The 19,063-nt window shown below is 42.6% G+C and overlaps 1 protein-coding gene, 3 non-coding genes and 1 pseudogene across 7 annotated transcripts; 4 read left to right on the forward strand and 1 right to left on the reverse strand.

The window, feature by feature from the left end:
• Nucleotides 1–110: 110 nt before the first annotated feature.
• LOC147967105 (cold-regulated 413 inner membrane protein 1, chloroplastic-like) lies at nt 111–4,637 on the reverse strand. 4 transcript variants are annotated; one of them, XM_087529264.1, is made up of 6 exons: nt 4,204–4,637; nt 3,987–4,115; nt 2,744–2,839; nt 2,540–2,604; nt 2,361–2,430; nt 111–1,566 (listed from the first exon to the last, which is right to left on the reverse strand). In XM_087529264.1, the coding sequence occupies exons 1-6, from the start codon at nt 4,386–4,388 to the stop codon at nt 1,500–1,502; spliced, it is 612 nt and encodes a 203-aa protein (XP_087385390.1). In that variant the 5' UTR covers nt 4,389–4,637; the 3' UTR covers nt 111–1,499. The 4 variants fall into 4 exon arrangements, with proteins under 4 accessions (XP_087385390.1, XP_087385389.1, XP_087385388.1 ...); XM_087529263.1 differs by having other exon boundaries at nt 2,540–2,634; XM_087529262.1 differs by having other exon boundaries at nt 111–2,430.
• Nucleotides 4,638–5,132: 495 nt separating this feature from the next.
• Nucleotides 5,133–5,263, forward strand: LOC147967106 (small nucleolar RNA snoR2/U65; annotated as a pseudogene).
• Nucleotides 5,264–5,301: 38 nt separating this feature from the next.
• LOC147967107 (small nucleolar RNA SNORD14) lies at nt 5,302–5,422 on the forward strand. The gene has a single exon (XR_015609573.1). It is a non-coding gene; the product is annotated as a small nucleolar RNA SNORD14 (small nucleolar RNA).
• A 142-nt stretch (nt 5,423–5,564) lies between these two features.
• LOC147967108 (small nucleolar RNA SNORD14) lies at nt 5,565–5,685 on the forward strand. The gene has a single exon (XR_015609572.1). It is a non-coding gene; the product is annotated as a small nucleolar RNA SNORD14 (small nucleolar RNA).
• Nucleotides 5,686–5,728: 43 nt separating this feature from the next.
• LOC147967109 (small nucleolar RNA SNORD14) lies at nt 5,729–5,848 on the forward strand. The gene has a single exon (XR_015609574.1). It is a non-coding gene; the product is annotated as a small nucleolar RNA SNORD14 (small nucleolar RNA).
• Nucleotides 5,849–19,063: the final 13,215 nt, after the last annotated feature.

Raw genomic sequence — 19,063 nt, forward strand, 5'->3', positions numbered from 1 at the left:
AGGGATATTGGTCACAATGGCACCAAACAATAAATTTAGGCATAGAGATCAAGAGTTGTAGACATGGTTATAAAAATATCTTGTACTTCAAAAGGATGTGTTCGGCAAAATAGAAGAATTTGTGTCGTATGTGGCTTATTACCACACTGACAAATATTGAATCACCAAACAAGCGTACATAGTGAACCATCGAAAGCTTGACATATTAGCCCATAGAATTCACACCACATCCAAAAGTCAAACAAGGTCCACGAGAAACAAAAAATTATCAACAATCAAAGAGCATACAGCGTCTCTGACACATGTATGTCGATGCATTTGCTCAGTGGCTACAGAATAACACATGACTATAGAAACATTTGTCAAAGTGTGATTTACCGTTTCCCCTGCATAGTCATGTTTCTCTATGTCACATCTACTTCTCCACTCCGGCCTCCTTAAAAAATTGAATCCTTATAGAACCAAAATATATGAAACTCACAGTATATATCTTTCAACAAGCATCTGACTTATTTTTCACGGTTGTGCCATTCCTTCTCCATCTGATTTCTCAATTTTTTTCTATCTATGTAACAAAGCATCAATCATCATGAGAGAAATCAACACAGAACTGACCCACTATAAATTATCAACCAGGGGTTCCGAGCATTAAAGTGACAGTAATAGTTAGCATTTGATGAATTATAAGAGTAGAAGAGTATAATAAAAAAGTAAGAGAAGAAAACATACTATATTTAGATTCTTTCATGATGGTGAAATTTGAAGGGTTGATTGTCTATAATAATTTTCTACAATTAGGACCATCCAAAGGGTGTAGCTAACAAGTCAAAATTATCCCAGTTAGTAATGCAATGGATGTCTTTGCCTTGCTGCTTCTAGATAGTCTTATTCTAAGACAAGTTTGTCTCTAAAATCCACCAACATAGCTTGATTGACAAGCAAGCAGCAAGCAAGCCTGGTCAATCAAAATCATACAAAAGCTTGGTAATTCAAAATTTGACCCTACCCACAACAAAGAAAATAAATAATTCATCGTCTCTTGTTATGATCTAATTTTCCTAGAAAATGATGTTGTAATAGGTAGTTCCTCAAATATTCTCATTGCTAAAAGCACAAAGATACTACTTCTTACTTGGGAAACATAACTTCAAATCTGAAAGTGCTACGACAACAGAGCAAAATCCGAGGAATGTGCTTCACCTTCAAATCAATACAACACAAAAGAACTCCTCAAGATCCTGCGAAGTATTAACTGAGGCATATAACTGAAATAACTTGAGCAGAAAAACCCACATGAAGTTAGTGCTAAGCCATACATTCAACCTTTGTGTTTGACACAGAAAAAACTCAAAATAAATAGGTACCTTAACAAACCAACAACACCAAATTAGAGAGAGAGAGAGAGGGGGGGGGGGGATAGCAGAACATACCTAAAATTCCACCTATTTTATATAATAAAGATATAGCTGAAATTACAAGGTTTTCTAGTATCCCACCCTTCAGAACTTCTTTTCGGAAGGTATTTGGGTCCAACACAGTGGGGTATATAATTGTTGCTTTGCACATCTGTACCATCAATGATCAATCAACCAATGGCTACATTTCATTATTGATCAACACTGACTAATTTAACCTGAGATTGAACTGACCCATGGTATAAACCAGTAAACAAAATATTTTGTGTCTAGAAACACCAACTCTCCGTAACAGACAATAAGTGGCAAAAAATACCCTGGCTAAATATTTCTGGCTGGAGTTCACACAAAAAGAACAGGGAACACTGAATCGTCAGATGGATCAATTATGTCGTAGTATGTGTTTTCATCTGTACATATCACAAATTTGCAGCCTTAATAAAGTAATAGTGAAGAACAAAAGACCATATACACTCAAGTTTTTGTAGAGTGGGTGAGGCAATTGTAGTACCAAAGAGCACCCAATAGCACTGATATATTCTGTATCGAGCCGAAAGAAGATGCCTCTTTTTATTAGATGTCTATCCAGTAACTCACGCCCTACAAAAGATTATCTACATCTGTTGCTTGCGCAAACTATAACATTTTACCCGCAAATGAGGCTAGGGGTGAAACTGTAATTTAGAAAATTGAAAAAAGCAAAGTATATGATCTGATACCATATACATGGATTAAGCTAGATCCTCTTAATCCTTATTCACGTTGCACTGGTTAAGCTAGGCGATGAATTCTCTGCTTAACAGTTCTTCAACTTCTTCTACATGTTAATTTCCTTTCTTTTTAGCCACTTCACATTTAGTGGACAATTGACCAAGTGGATGAATTATCAAAGACATATGCAGCAGTATAGCTAATGTCTTCCGAAATGGCGAGCATGTTACATACCTCACATTCATCACCTGGTAAGGAGCAACGCTGACCGCCAGCATTGTTGACTGCGGAAGCTCTAGGTCACCTTAAACAGACAAGACACATGTGCATAAGTAACATATATCTGTTTCAGGTATTATCAAATATTGTACTTAATTTTAAGCAGGACGTATGGATCTCCGTTGTCACTCTACCTGGAAAGGGTAAGAACAAACGCACTGCAAGCGCAAGAAAAGCAGTCCACATCCCATATTCACTCCTAAAATTAGGAATAGACACCATAGGATAACTACGCCAAAAGTAAGTGTTCTTGTCTCAAAAAGAATAAAATTCCAGTAGCTATAGCAAGAAAAGAGGAAAAGGTAATGATTCTTTTGGGCCAAATGGCAGAACCTCACTTGATCCATGAGATTACAGTGCTAGGTGCTTGCAGAACAAACAATGGCACGATGAAAGATTTGTGTATGCCTGTGCCTTTAGCAAGCAAGAGCACTCTGCAGGAGGGAAAAGAGTAATAAATAAATGCTCAAAAAATAGTCCAATCATTTGATGACAAAACCAAATACCCCCGCCGTTCCTAAATATAAGTCATTTAAGAGATTCCAATAAGTGACTACATATGGAACAAAATGAGTAAATCTACACTCTAAAATATGTCTATATACATCCGTATGTTGTAGTCCATTTGAAATCTCTCAAAAGACTTATATTTAGGAACGGAGGGAGTATGTCGCAGAATGAAATAAACTACATGGAGAATAGCAAGAGCCGAGTTTTTGAAGAATTATCACTTTCAGTTACACAAGATTGCCCGTCCTCAAGACAGCAATTACAATTTGGAGTCATGGCCTGAACAGCCCCAGTAACTCATCCAAGATCTGAAGCAAGATTACCACCTTGGTGTTGACAAGTTAGTGTCATAACATGAATGCGCTAATAACTTATGATGGATCAGAAGCATAAAGTAGATACACTACGGTTCCGCGGCAAGCTAAGAAAGTCACCAAGTGGACGGAACCTAAGCATCATGATACGAAAAGAGTACCATTCTTTAAGTTATGTTTAACAGACTGATGATGTTAACATGACTTGAATTTATACCTTGAGTAAATTTCTGCATTCGAATTATACGACATTCAAATTTTTAATACAAAAACCATGCATTGCAGTTTCCTGTGATAAAGAGTGACGCCACTGAACACAAGGTGTCATGTTAATGTGTAAACAGACTGAATATCTGGCAGTATTCGTTATCGCAGCATATGGTACTACAAGTACACTGTCTCTCTAGTTCTTGTGAAGTGTGTTAATGTTGCTCCTACCTCCTAAAGATGTGAACATGATGCGTTAATTCTTTTACTTGCTGTGAAAATATCAGCTCGTGGTTACTGATCAAGAAACCAACTCCATCTAACAGTTGTTGCATGATGCCCTCTGAGTAACCATCGACAGGTTACAGAATGTATGACAGGATCGTGCATCTTACAATTTGACACCAGCAGTTGTGCAATTGACAGCCCTCGCAGGCAAAAGCACGAACATATTCGGAGCCCGAAAGGATTATGCGTTTCTGTATCATGAGCAAATCACATCGGAAAAGGTACCTTTGGGTATCGACGAGGAGATGGGGGAGGCACTCACGCCGCGGCCGCGATGGAGACACACTGCTTCATGAGCGGGATGATGTACACCGACGCGTTGCACACGACGGCGCTCCACCGGCTCCGGCACGGCGGGAACAGCGGCAGAGTGGCGCATCCCCTGCTGGCCCTGCATAAACGGCGCACACAGAGATCACCTGACGACACGGTGGGTAGACGAAAGGCGGGCGCCGGGGTAACCCGGTGAGCAGCTTCACCTGAGCGCGCCGGTCCGCGCGGTGGGGGGAAAGCCCGCCTTCCCGGCGGGCTGAGCCGCCCGCGCCCGCGGCGTCAGCACGGGGCAGGGCGCCGCAGTGGGGGGATCGCGAGGCGCAGCGAGATAACATGCTCTCGGTCCGGTCACGGGCGGGCCATTGACGCAGGCGAGGGCAAGGGATTCCATGGTTGTGGTAAGGCCTCAAGGGACTCCCAACCTCGTGGGACTCCCAATCAAGAGCTTGGTAGAGGATGGACCACGACCATGGGAGGGCGGGTGCTTGGTGGAGGAGGACCGAGGGGAGCCCACCGACGCAGGCGCCGCAGCGGGGATCGTGAGCGGCGTGGATGGCGTGGCGATTTTTTCAGCGGGTAGATGGGATGGGGAGGAGCGAGGAGGTTGCTAGCAGATAGGGGCGTGAGACGTGTGTGCCTGGTCGTTGCTTCGGGTTACCGGATCGTGGGGTAGAGGTTCATTGAACCGGTTCGTTTGTTCTCTGGGTTTTTTCCGCGTGTATCGCACGAGATGGAGGAGTAGCTAGCGAACAAGGCGTGCGGGTGGATTGTTTTCCTAGCGATTTCCTCGGTGCGGGATCGAGGTCGAATCATCGAGAGGAGATCAAACCATCACGACGTTCGATCCTCCTTTAATAGTAGAGATTTTCTTCAGATCTCTACCAAAGGACTGGGCTTATGCTTGTAGTGTGTACGATGATGAGAACCTGGTGGAAGTTACAACCTTGCATTTTGTAGTTTATTTCAAATGCATAGATAGATTCTTCAATGCTTCCTAGGCCTATACTGTTATACTTGGCTTGAATATCTCTAGTTTGTATTTTTGCTGCTGGGTGCTAATTTTTGCTGTTGAACCATTGGCAGTGGTCTGTAGTGGTTTGCATGTGCTAGTGATACTAAGCATCTATCTAACTTGGGCCCGATGGTCTTTCTCTGATGCATTGACCAAGGGATCTATAATTGGGCTAAGAATCAGTTTTCACTCATTGATCGGAACCTGGAACTTCATTTTGTTAGTCTGCAGAGCCTATTATTGTGATTAAATTGCCTACCTAATATAGTTGAGTTGATTTGCTTGTAATTTATGGCAATGATGATAAATTTAAGGCTTGTTTCTCAAAACATTCGCAGTTGCCGCCTAAGAGCTTTCGCCGTGCCAGGCTTGAGAGCTGATGCTGCTAATTCTTTCCTTGGATGTATGTGCCTTGTTATTTTTTCAGCTCAATATAACTGAGCTACATAGTCCTCCCTTTGTAAACTTTTACAAGATATTTTAGATCACTAAAGTAGTTATCTAAAAGATCTTATAAAAGTTTACAAAGGGAGTATATTGAAAATGTTTCTGCATTGCAAATGATGATAAAATCAAGGCTTGTTTCTCAAAACATTCACAGTTGCCTCCTAAGAGCTTTCGCCTTGCCAGCCTTGAGAGCTAGTGTTGTTCGGTTCTTCCTTGGATGTCTGATGCAATGCTGGTCATATATTTCCTTTAGTTGTTTGGTGTTAATGTGAGCCTGGTGATGATTAGTTTAAGGCTTGTTTCTCAAACATTCGCAGTTGCCGCCTAAGACTTTTTGCCCAGCTAGGCTTGAGAGCTAATGCTGTTAGATCCTTCTTTGGATGCCTGAGGGCATAATGTCAGCTCACTGTTAGCGTCATTCCTCTCATGTCTTCTTGTTGACACATGAACACGTCACGTGTACCCTCGACGCCGGGGGTGATGCACCGCAGCTCACGTCGAAGGAGACTTGACCGACAGCGCGATACGCAAGACAGTCGACGGGCGCTTTTGCAGACCCGAAAACCCCACACCCCCCGGGAGGGACCCCGCCAGGGAGTGCGGCGGCTATGGGCTGCCCTAGGTCGATTCGCTCGCCCCTAGAGCCTCGGAATTCGCCGCTCTCAAACACGAAGAACAGCGAAGAACGAGATAGAAAAACGGTGGAGAGATAAAACGTATATGAAAAAGTAGTATATTGATTTATTCGATTGTGTGTTGTCCAATCGGCCATCACCCCCAACATATATAAGAGGCGGTTGGACTTCCCGTACAAGTAAAGGATTCATCTAAGCTTTCCTTACAAGAAAAATTACATCAATTCACGTCCTAGAGTCCTAATTCTATTCCAACTCGGATTAAGTCTGAATCTGGCCCAAACTCTGTCTTCCTTCTTGCGCGGGCCGCCGGGCTTGCATATGATCTCCGATCAAGACGGCCCAAATATCAAACTCGTGCGCCTCGACGATACGAACAACTCTCATGTTGATCACTTTTTCAAATAAGGCCATCTTAAATATTTTTTGGAGGTCATCTTTATCTTCCAGTCGGACTCGGTCTTGCGGTAGACTGGATTATCCGACTCTCGTAGTGAATTTGTAGGCTGTATAATATTTCTGATGATGATGACTCCAAAATCAAAGTTTACCGTCTTGATGACGCGCACATCTTCTGTATTGAACACTTCTTCATCCGAGGTCATCTTGATAAACTTTCAGGCATATGCTCAGTTTCACTCGGATTCGAGCTCATCCACTCGGATTAGAGTCATTCACTTGGATCGTCCGACTGGACTTTTCACTCGGAAGACAATCTTTCACTCGGATGACTATATTTTCACTTGGATGACTACATTTCCACTCGGATGACTATATTTCCACTCGGAAGGTACTATCTTGTTCGATCGGCAAGTTTTCGTCCCGATGATAATCTTTTCACTCAGAATATTTTCACCTGGAGGACAAGATTTCCACTCGGATGACTATATTTTCACTTGGATAATAATAAGTTCATCCGGTCAGCAAACTTTCACTCGACCGTAAACTTTCACTCGGATGGTAAACTTTTCACTCGGATTTTCCGACTGAAAACATAGCCCGATCTTGATTTGTCTCTCCAGGCCCCATACGACCTCGGATTGAGACGAATTAAATCTGAAAATCGATCGGCTCGACGAGACGAAACTTTTCCATGTTGAAGGTTTTTTAATTCAAGGCCGTCTTGAGGGCCGAATTGCTCACGCATTGCATCAGACACTCATCAACATGTGTCTGGTGTCAAGCGTAATATTTTGGTCTCTGGCCTGTCCAGACCGTATTGACTATAACTTTTGCATATGAACTCGGATTAAGATGATTTATATATGAAAATCAATTGCCTCGACGAGACAAAGACAATTTCTTTAGAGTGCTCCTTCATCCGAGGTAGTCCTGAAAGCAGAATTGGCCGAAAAGCACTTGGAACATTAAATTCTGTCACTCGGAGTACATTTTCGCCCCCTAAGATGAGGTCGAATGGCGATAGCCTAAATATGAAAGTTGTTCCACTCGACGATGTGAAACTTTCTTATGCTGAAAACCCTCTCACTGTGTATCTTGCCAAAATCAGGTGTCAACACATGCCCCCCTGTTTTTCGGCAAAGCTTGCACGCCGAAAAATAATATGCATAGTGTTCGTTCTAAGGACGATGTCAACACTCCATCGGCCATTTATTTTTCTCAGGGCAATAATTATGTATCGGCCATGTTTGTTCTAATGGCGATAATCACATATCGGCCATTGCCTACTTAGGCTTCCTGCCACACACTCGGGTGGTACTTCTTCAAATATTTGCCATTGAGAGCTCGAGGTAACAATGCCCCTTGTATTGATTCCACCAAATATGAATTTCCAGGAACAACTCTTGTAATCCTGAAAGGACCTTCCCAACTTGGAGACCACTTCCCGAATTTTCTATCTCTTGAACCAATCGGCAGAATCACTTTCTAGACGAGATCACCAACTTGAAAATTCTTCAACTTGACTTTCTTATTGTAAGCTCTTGCCACCCTCAACTTGTCTCTCTCGATGGCCTTCAAAGGAGCCAAACGTTTATCGGCAACCTCATCAATATTGTCCATCATCAAGTTATAAAAGTCTACTGCCGATAAATCATTTTGTTTGGCCATTCTCAAAGCATTCAAATTTACTTCCACTGGTAAACAGCCTCTTGACCATATACTAGCTCATATGGAGTCACCTTCGTAACACCATGCCTTGAAACTCTGTGTGCCCATAAAGCTTCAGACAACAACTCATGCCATTTCCTCGGATTATCCTCAATCTTCTTCTTGATGAGCTTGATTAAAATTTTATTGCTAGACTCGGCTTGTCCATTAGCTTGGGCATAATACGGAGAGGAATTGAGCAACTTTATATTATAAGATTCGGCAAACTCTCTGACTTGATGTGACATAAAAGATGAACCTTGATCTGTAGTTAACGTTTGAGGAATACCGAATCTATGAATATTGTGCTCAGTCATGAATTGAATTACCTCCGTATGTGTCATGTTCTTGAGAGGTACTGCTTCAGACCATTTAGTGAAATAATCAGTTGCCACCAATACGAACCGATGCCCTTTTGAGGAAGACGGATGGATTTGTCCAATGAAGTCTAAACCCCAACCTCTGAAAGGCCACGGCTTGATAATAGGATGTAACATAGCAGTAGGAGCCAATTGAATATCACCAAATTTTTGACAAGCTTCGCACCCTTTATAATATCTGAAGCAATCATTAATCATAGTCGGCCAATAAAACCCGGCACGTCGCAATAACCATTTCATCTTGGGGGCCGACTGGTGAGTGCCACAAATACCTTCATGTACTTCTCCCATAGCAACTCTTGCCTGGTCCTCATCCAAACACTTTAGAAAAACATCATCGACTGTTCGGCGATAAAGACCATCATCTCTCATTGTATACTTGAAAGCCATACGCCGAACAGCCCTGTCCACCCTTTCACTCGGATTGCACAAGTAATCAACAATGGGCTTCCTCCAGTCGGGATTGTCACCTGTACTAGATTTTTTGTTAATGACCGAATTAGTGGGTTCTGGTTCGGCCTCTTCTATACTGGCAAGACAAGACATCGGACTTTGAGAAATATGAAACATGCCATGATCAACATGGTATCCTGATGCTTGCTGTGCCAACTCATTTGCTCTCCAATTGTCATGTCTAGATATATGTGCAATGCTAAAACAATCCAAAGTAGAGATTATATCTAGACATTTATCAAAATAAACATTAAGTGATTCGTCCAAACACTGAAAAACTTTGGATATTTGCTGCACCACTAGTAACGAATCGCCATAAGCCTCAATATGTGTAACACCTATAGCAAGTAACATCTCTAGGCCGAATAACAATGCTTCATATTTGGCTTGATTATTTGTGCAAAAATATTCTAAGCGGCATGAGGCTTCAAAAATAGCACCATGAGGAGATATATAAACAATACCAACACCTTGGCCATTGCTACAAACTGAACCATCAAAGTATAATCTCCATGGTACTAATGAAACAATGTTCATATCAACATCATGCTTGTTATTAATCCGATGTTCAACAATGAAATTAGCAACAATTTGGCCTTTCATGGATTTTAGAGATTCATAAGCCAAATCATATTCAATCAAAGCATAAGCCCACTTGCCAATTCTACCACTAAGAATCGCCCTGTGCAACATGTATTTAATGACATCGGTCTGACAAGCTACTACGCAAGCACTCGGCACTAAATAATGTCTCAATTTTGTGCAAGCATAATATAAGCATAGACATAATTTCTCAATAAATGTATACCTTGTCTCTGCGTCCAATAAGCGGCGGCTCAAATAAGTGATGGCATGCTCTTTTCCTTCGGTCTCTTGAGTTAGAACAGCACCAATAACTCTTTCCTCTGCTGCAATGTAAAGTCTGAAGGGTTCCCTATGCTTGGGTGCTCTCATCACCGGAGGAGTGCACAAATAATTCTTGATCATATCAAATGCTTCTTGCTGTTTTGCCCCCCAAGTGAAATCAGTGTCATTCTTCAACCGAAGGATAGGAGTAAATGCATCAACTTTCCCTGATAGATTAGCTATGAACCTTCTCAAATAATTGACCTTGCCAAGGAACTTTTGCATATCTCTCTTGCATGTTGGAGCTTCCACTTTCTGTATGGCCTCTATCTTTTTGGGATCAATCTCTATGACATCTTCATGAATAATAAAAATCAAAAACTTGCCAGCTGACACGCCGAAAGCACACTTCAAAGGATTCATCTTCAGTCCATACTTTTTCATTCTTTCAAAAGCTAAACGCAAATCGGCCAAGTGAGATTCAAAAGCATCCGATTTGACAACAATATCATCAATATAAACTTCAAGTATGACACCGAGTAAATCATGAAAAATCAAATTCATAGCCCTTTGATATGTGGCGCCAGCATTTTTTAATCCGAATGTCATCACTGTCCACTCAAATAAACCAAGGAAATCAGGGCATCGAAAAGCAGTCTTGTACATGTCCTCTTCGGCCATAAAAATTTGGTTGTATCCGGCATTACCATCTAGAAAGCTGATAACCTTATGTCCAGAAGCATCATTAATAAGCATATCGGCTATTGGCATAGGATACTCATCCTTGGGTGTAGCCCTATTCAAATTTCTGAAGTCAATGCACACCCTCAACTTGCCGGATACTTTCTTCTCCACTGGGACAATGTTAGAAATCCAGTCGGCATACCTGCAAGGTCGAATGAAATTAGCTTCAAGCAGTCGACTGATCTCTTCCTTGATCCAGTCATATGTTTTTGGATTAAACTTTCTGGCCGACTGTTTATATGGTCTAAAACCAGCCATTATAAGTAACCGATGCTCCACTAGCTCTCGGCTTAAACCTGGCATCTCATGATATTCCCACGCAAAGCAACAAACATATTCTTTCAATAGCTCGATTAACTTAGCTTTACAATCGGCTTTCAAATTTTTGTTTACAAACGTCGGTCGAGTGACTGAACCATCTCCAATATCTACCTCTTCTAATGGATCGGCCGACGTAAAACCTTGTCCAAGCTTATCCATGTCATCCAACTCCTCTATAGACTCATACATATCGTTCTCGCTGGACCGATATTTCACAAGACGTTTTTGTAACCACTCGGAGCTAGAATCCATTTAAACATATCATACCTTGGAGCCGATTGCATTCAGTCGGCTTTAAAGAGACAGGCACAAAACCATTCTTGGTCGCGTTGAGAAAATCAAATTCTGATAAGTCACGTCCCGTCAAGCAAGTAGCATTGGGATGTTGCCAATCCACCGATGCATTGGCCAAAGCAACACAGGCCGAGTTATCCGCATGAATGACTTCTACTTCATCATCAACCCACTGAATCAAAAACTGGTGCATAGTGGATGGCATGCACTGGTTTGCATGAACCCAATCACGGCCTAGTATAACGTTGTAGTTACCTTGCACCTCAGCGACAAAGAATGCAGTAGCCAAAGTTTTGCTTCCGACTGTAAGCTCCACATACATTACACCTTTGGCTTCAGTTTTCTCTTTGCCTTCAAACCCGTTGAGCACCATATTGGTCTTGATCAATTCTTCATCAGGCAAACCCAATTTCTTGAAGACCGAATAGGGCATAAGATTTACCACAGCACCTCCATCCACGAGCATCCGAGTGAGTGGCGTCCCATTGATATGACCTCTGAGATATAACGGTTTCAGATGTGTCACTGGTTCTTTTGGCTTCTCGAATATTGCATTTTTAGGGCCAAAATCCAGCTGAGCCACTTCCCCTTCCTCATCTACAACACGAAACTCAGCAGGTAAGTAATACACCATATTGATATCCATACCTTCATGAACCGGTGTAGACTCATAGTCCAACATATCAGCCTCCTCCTCGAGTGCATCCACCGATTCAGAAATTTGTCCGAGTGAAGAGGAAGCACTAGGTAACGTAGACGATGCAATGATTGCGTCGTCCCCTTTTGGTAGCGTAGGTGCTTCTATGATAGGTGTAGAGGCCACTGTATCTTGTATTTGTTTGGGCCTCCACACTTGTTTTGCTGGAACCATGGGTCGAGTGTCATTGAACAACTTATCCCTTTGTTTCTCGGCCTCCTTTTCTGCCATCTCTTGACTCCTTAATCTCTGTAGTTTCCTCTTTTGTGTCTTTGTTAGCCCTGGAGGACACCACTTTGGCTGAGTGTATTTAGGATCTCTCGTTTTTACCTGGCTGGTGCTTGCTTCATGATCATTGGCTGAGTGCTTTGGTGTGATAGCAAGTATCGGCTCAGTCGGATTGCTATGCACAATCGGCTGTCGTATGGCGAATGTTTCGGTGCCCAAGATAAGTGAGTCGGCATCCATTTTCTCCTTGACTTTTGCCGACTCAATTGCTGCAACACTTGGTGATCTAACACGCCATTCTTTTCGACTTTCCAGATGCATGAAATTTCCACTCGGGCGCAGCTTTTTACTCTGATGGAATCCACTCGGATGGATGTCACTCGGATGGAATTCACTTGGATGGAATCCACTCGGATGAGAGTCAGTCGGATGGAATCTAGTTGTCCACATTTTTTCACTCGGATAGCTTCCACCTGGGTGCATTCTTACACTCGGATAATTTCCACTCGGTCGCATATTTTGACCAGCCGACTGATAGTCACCGATGTTGAGTCGGCCATTACATGAGCAATCAAGTCGATCCCACACATATTGCCTCTGCTCTTCTGAAAACTGCGCCCTTGGTCCACTCGGTTTTGTATACCGACTGAACATATCAGCTGATGGTGACCTTGGTCATTTCAGATGAGTCGGTCGATTGAAACTAGAATCGGCCGACTGGTTAGCATACTTGGACAGCAACATATCAAAAGTTGGCTTGATCCGCTTGCGCTGCACTTTAGCTTCATTCTTCTTCCACTTGCCAACTTCTGGACTCTTGGGCTTGACAAATTTAACACGAGTATTTTCTTGCACTTGCGGTTGCCCCCCAAGTGTAGGATTCCTGATGGTGATTTTGATCACTTCCTTGCCATCGGGTTGCTTATCAAGCACAACCTGTCTCCCCAAGACCTTGTTGTCCTCCTTGTCTTTCCTGGGCTCACCAACAATGACATTAGCCTTATTAGCAGATTCGGCTACCTCCGACTGAATGAGTAGCTTCTTCCCCTCCAAATCCATGGTATTCATTGGAAAAGGTTGTTTGTCAACTTGCATCTCAGAAAAGTTCAATCGTCCGTCATTAATGGCCGATTGTATCTGTCGTCGAAAAACATTGCAATCATTAGTAGCATGAGAAAAAGAATTATGATACTTGCAATAAGCGCGCCGTTTCAGCTCTTCAAACGGCGGCAAAGTATGAGATATTCTAATAATTTTAGCCTGCAGCAAAGCCTCAAATATTCTATCACACTTAGCAATGTTAAAAGTAAATTTCATTTCTTCATCACGATTCTTATGAATCGGTTTCAGATCATTGCAAGTAAAGGGTTTGGCCTTAGATGGCCAAACAAACTCAGTAGCAAAAATATCACCCTCATCGTCCGAGTGATCACTATCATATTCCACCATATTCATGTTTGGACGATCGACTTTGTATCTATGCACTTCTTTGAGGTCTTTGCTTCGGCTTTCCTGAGCCAAAGCCCTTTGTAAGACTTGGTTGATATTTAAGAACTCATAGCCTTCTAGCTTTTCTCTAATGGGAGTTCTCAAACCACTCAGCACTAGGTCTGCCAAGTCCCTCTCAGTTATCACCAAACTAAAACACCGGCTTTTTGTTTCTCTGAATCTCTTGACGTAATCGGAGACCAATTCATCATGCTTCTGTTTAACCGATGTTAGATGTGACAACTTGAGTTCATTGTTGCCGCTATAAAAGTGATCATGAAATTTCTGCTCTAGCTACGACCAAACTCGAATGGAACCATGTGGTAAAGAAGAAAACCATGAAAATGCGGTACCAGTTAATGATAAAGGAAATAAACGCACTTTCAGTTCATTCAATGAGCCTGCCTCACCCAATTGTGCTAAATATTGACTAACATGCTCCCATGTGGTTTTTGTGCCCTCTCCATTGAACTTAACAAAATCTGGAATCTTATATCCCGGAGGGCACTGGATGGCATCAAAGTACTCGGGGTACGGCTTTTGGTAAATCCGATTCCGAGGTAACTCAACTGCAAAATTCTCTCGAAGCATCTTAGCCATCTCCTCTCTAAAATTAGCTAGACCATCATCCATAGTGGACGATGAAGCTTGTGGCAGTGGCATAGGAGGAGTAGGGTTACTAGCTGTAGGTAAAAATTGTGGCATGTATGTCGACCCATAATTTGGTAGTGGTCGAGTGGTTGTAGCTGTAGGTAGGGTTTGGTTCGGCGTTGCCACCGAACCTGGCATGCTCATGATAGGACTAATGGGTGCAGCCACAATCTGATTTGTATGAGTAGAATAATAAGCCATCGGCATGGGAGGCGCCGATGCAATAGGTAAAGCCAGATTAGGGTTTTGCACACTAGCAGCTACACCATCATTACCACTAGCCGATTGAGATATGTTCTTCTGAGCATTAGTATTTTCTATGAAAGTTTGATAGACTAGATTGTTACCATCAGCAATACGACTTTCAATCTCAGCCCACTGCTCAGGAGAAAAGGCGGTACTTACAGAGGGTTTAACCTGCTCGGCTTGAAGAGGAGGGAACTTGATTTCTTCAATCGGAGTGATGTTGCCTTGGCGATCCTTCTTGAACTTTGCAAGGAACTCCTGCAAGTCCTTCTCCTCACGCGCCTTCTTGTACTCCTCATAGACTTGGCGATGATCAGCCGATATCTCATCAAGACTGGGCTTAATGATGTTATCGGCGTCTACCTCAGATGGCTTGGGAAGATTGGACATGGTGGATGATGATGATTGATCTTCGATCCCCAGTGGAGTCGCCAAAAAGTTTGTTGACACACGAACACGTCACGTGTACCCTCGACGCCGGGGGTGATGCACCGCAGCTCACGTCGAAGGAGACCCGACCGACAGCGCGATACGCAAGACAGTCGACGGGCGCTTTTGCAGACCCGAAAACCGGAGTCGCCAAAAAGTGTGTTGACACACGAACACGTCACGTGTACCCTCGACGCCGGGGGTGATGCACCGCAGCTCACGTCGAAGGAGACCCGACCGACAGCGCGATACGCAAGACAGTCGACTGGCGCTTTTGCAGACCCGAAAACCCCACACCCCCGGGAGGGACCCCGTCAGGGAGTGCGGCGGCTATGGGCTGCCCTAGGTCGATTCGCTCGCCCCTAGAGCCTCAGAATTCGCAGCTCTCAAACACGAAGAACAGCGAAGAACGAGATAGAAAAACGGTGGAGAGATAAAACGTATATGAAAAAGTAGTATATTGATTTGTTCGATTGTGTGTTGTCTAATCGGCCATCACCCCCAACATATAGAAGAGGCAGCTGGATTTCCCGTACAAGTAAAGGATTCATCTAGGCTTTCCTTACAAGAAAAATTACATCAATTCACGTCCTAGAGTCCTAATTCTATTCCAACTCGGATTAAGTCTGAATCTGGCCCAAACTCTGTCTTCCTTCTTGCGCGGGCCGCCGGGCTTGCATATGATCTCCGATCAAGACGGCCCAAATATCAAACTCGTGCGCCTCGACGATGCGAACAACTCTCATGTTGATCACTTTTTCAAATAAGGCCATCTTAAATATTTTTTGGAGGTCATCTTTATCTTCCAGCCGGACTCGGTCTTGCGGTAGACTGGATTATCCGTGTCTCGTAGTGAATTTGTAGGCTGTATAATATTTCTGATGATGATGGCTCCAAAATCAAAGTTTACCGTCCTGATGATGCGCACATCTTCTGTATTGAACACTTCTTCATCCGAGGTCATCTTGATAAACTTTCAGGCATATGTTCAGTTTCACTCGGCTTCGAGCTCATCCACTCAGATTAGAGTCATTCACTTGGATCGTCCGACTGGACTTTTCACTCGGAAGACAATCTTTCACTCGGATGACTATATTTTCACTCGGATGACTACATTTCCACTCGGATGACTATATTTCCACTCGGAAGGCACTATCTTGTTCGATCGGCAAGTTTTCGTCCCGATGATAATCTTTTCACTCGGAATATTTTCACCTGGAGGACAATTTCACTCGGATGACCATATTTCCACTCAGATGACTATATTTCCACTTGGATAATAATAAGTTCATCCGGTCAGCAAACTTTCACTCGACCGTAAACTTTCACTCGGATGGTAAACTTTTCACTCGGATTTTCCGACTGAAAACATAGCCCGATCTTCATTTGTCTCTCGAGGCCCCATACGACCTCGGATTGAGACAAATTATATATGAAAATCAATCGGCTCGACGAGACGAAACTTTTCCATGTTGAGGGTTTTTCAATTCAAGGCCGTCTTGAGGGCAGAATTGCTCACGCATTGCATCAGACACTCATCAACATGTGTCTGGTGTCAAGCGTAATATTTTGGTCTCTGGCCTGTCCAGACCGTATTGACTATAACTTTTGCATATGAACTCGGATTAAGATGATTTATATATGAAAATCAATTGCCTCGACGAGACGAAGACAATTTCTTTAGAGTGCTCCTTCATCTGAGGTAGTCCTGAAAGCAGAATTGGCCGAAAAGCACTCGGAACATTAAATTCTGTCACTGGGAGTACATTTTCGGCCCCTAAAATGAGGTCGAATGGCGATAGCCTAAATATGAAAGTTGTTCCACTCGACGATGTGAAACTTTCTTATGCTAAAAGCCTCTCACTGTGTATCTTGCCAAAATCAGGTGTCAACACTTCTTTTGTCAGATTTTGTTTTATGTAATAATTTATGTTCTGTTTTGTTGACCTATTTGTTTGTTTTTCTCTTTCTGTTTGTCTGAAGATGAAAAACCTGTTAACCATACTACTACCTCTTGAGCACTGCGTTGGATTTCCCTTGAAGAGGAAAGGGTGATGCAGTAGAGTAGCGTAAGTATTTCCCTCAGTTTTTGAGAACCAAGGTATCAATCCAGTAGGAGATCACGCTCAAGTCCCACGCACCTACACAAACAAATAAGAACCTCGCAACCAACGCGATAAAGTGGTTGTCAACCCCTTCACAGTCACTTACGAGAGTGAGATCTGATAGATATGATAAGATAAAATTTTTGGTATTTTTATGATAAAGAGAAATAAATATGCAAGGTAAAATAAACGACAATAGAAATAGCTAAGTGATGAAAGATTAATATGATGGAATATATACCTAGGGGCCATAGGTTTCACTAATGGCTTCTCCCAAGAGCATAAGTATTACAGTGGGTATATGAATTACTATCGAGCAATTGATAGAATTGAGTATAGTTATGGGAATATCGAGGTATGATCATGTATATAGGCATCACGTCCGTGACAAGTAGACTGAAACGATTCTACATCTACTACTATTACTCCACACATCGACTGATATCCATCATGCATTTGGAGTATTAAGTTCATAAGAACAGAGTAATGCTTTAAGTAAGATGACATGATGTAGAGGGATAAACTCATGCAATATGATATAAACCCCATCTTTTTATCCTCGATGGCAACAATACAATATGTGTCGTTTCCCCTACTGTCACTAGGATGGAGCACCGCAGGATTGAACCCAAAGCTAAGCACTTCTCCCATTGCAGGAAAGATCAATCTAGTAGGCCAAACCAAACTGATAATTCGAAGAGACTTGCAAAGATAAACCAATCATACATAAAAGAATTCCGAGAAGAATCAAATATTGTTCATAGATAATCTGGATCATAAACCCACAATTCATCGAATCTCGAAAAACACACCGCAAAAGAAGATTACATCGAATAGATCTCCAAGAGAATCAAGGAGAACTTTGTATTGAGATCCAAAGAGAGAGAAGAAGCCATCTAGCTAATAACTATGGACCTGAAGGTCTAAAGTAAGCTACTCACACATCACCGGAGAGGTCATGGAGTTGATGTAGAGGTCCTCCGTGATCAACGCCCCCTCCGGCGGAGCTCCGGAAAAGGCCCCAAGATGGGATCTCTCGGGTACAGAAGGTTGCGGCGGTGGAATTAGGTTTTCGCAGAGCTCCTGGATGTTTGGGGGGTACGTGGATATATATATAGGAGGAAGAAGTACGTCGGTGGAGCAACGAGGGGCCCATGAGGGTGGAGGGCGCGCCCAGGGGGGTAGGCGCGCCCCCCTGCCTCGTGGCCTCCTCGATTGTTTCTTGGCGCCCACTCCAAGTCTCCTGGATCACGTTCGTTGAGAAAATCATGTTCCCGAAGGTTTCATTCCATTTGGACTCCGTTTGATATTCCTTTTGGGCGAAACTCTAAAATAGGCAAAAAACAGCAATTTGGGCTGGGCCTCCGGTAAGTAGGTTACTCCCAAAAATAGTATAAAAGTGTAAAATAAAGCCGATTAACATCCAAAATAGATAATATAATAGCATGGAGCAATCAAAAATTATAGATACGTTGGAGACGTATCAAGCATCCCCAAGCTTAATTTCTGCTCGTCCTCAAGTAGGTAAATGATAAAAAAAGAATTTTGGATGTGGAATGCTTTCTAACATATTTCTCAATGTAATTTTTCTTTATTGTGACATGAATGTCCAGATCCAAAAGATTCAAGATAAAATTTTAATATTGACATAAAAATAATAATACTTCAAGCATACTAACTAAGCAATCATGTCTTCTCAAAATAACATGGCCAAAGAAAGTTATCCCTACAAAATCATATAGTCTGGCTATGCTCCATCTTCACCACACAAAATATTTAAATCATGCACAACCCCGATGACAAGCCAAGCAATTTTTTCATACTTTTGATGTTCTCAAAAATTTTGAATCTTCACGCAATACATGAGCGTGAGCCGTGGATATAGCACTATATGTGGAATAGAATGGTGGTTGTGGAGAAGACAAAAAAGAAGAAGATAGTCTCACATGAACTAGCGCATAAACGGGCTATGGAGATGCCC

This window comes from Triticum urartu, chromosome 6A, assembly GCF_056163025.1.
Source record: "Triticum urartu cultivar PI428250 chromosome 6A, HENAU_Tu73, whole genome shotgun sequence".
In the NCBI taxonomy this organism is placed as follows: domain Eukaryota; kingdom Viridiplantae; phylum Streptophyta; class Magnoliopsida; order Poales; family Poaceae; genus Triticum; species Triticum urartu.

What these genes read in the sequence shown, in the direction of transcription:
- LOC147967105 (XM_087529261.1), bottom strand. Translation starts at nt 4,388, where the DNA reads ATGGAATCCCTTGCCCTCGCCTGCGTCAATGGCCCGCCCGTGACCGGA. An exon ending in GCGCGGACCGGCGCGCTCAG is followed by an intron (nt 4,116 to 4,203) that starts GTGAAGCTGCTC and finishes CCGTTTATGCAG; the next exon opens with GGCCAGCAGGGGATGCGCCA. An exon ending in ACTGTAATCTCATGGATCAA is followed by an intron (nt 2,635 to 2,743) that starts GTGAGGTTCTGC and finishes CTTTTGGCGTAG; the next exon opens with TTATCCTATGGTGTCTATTC.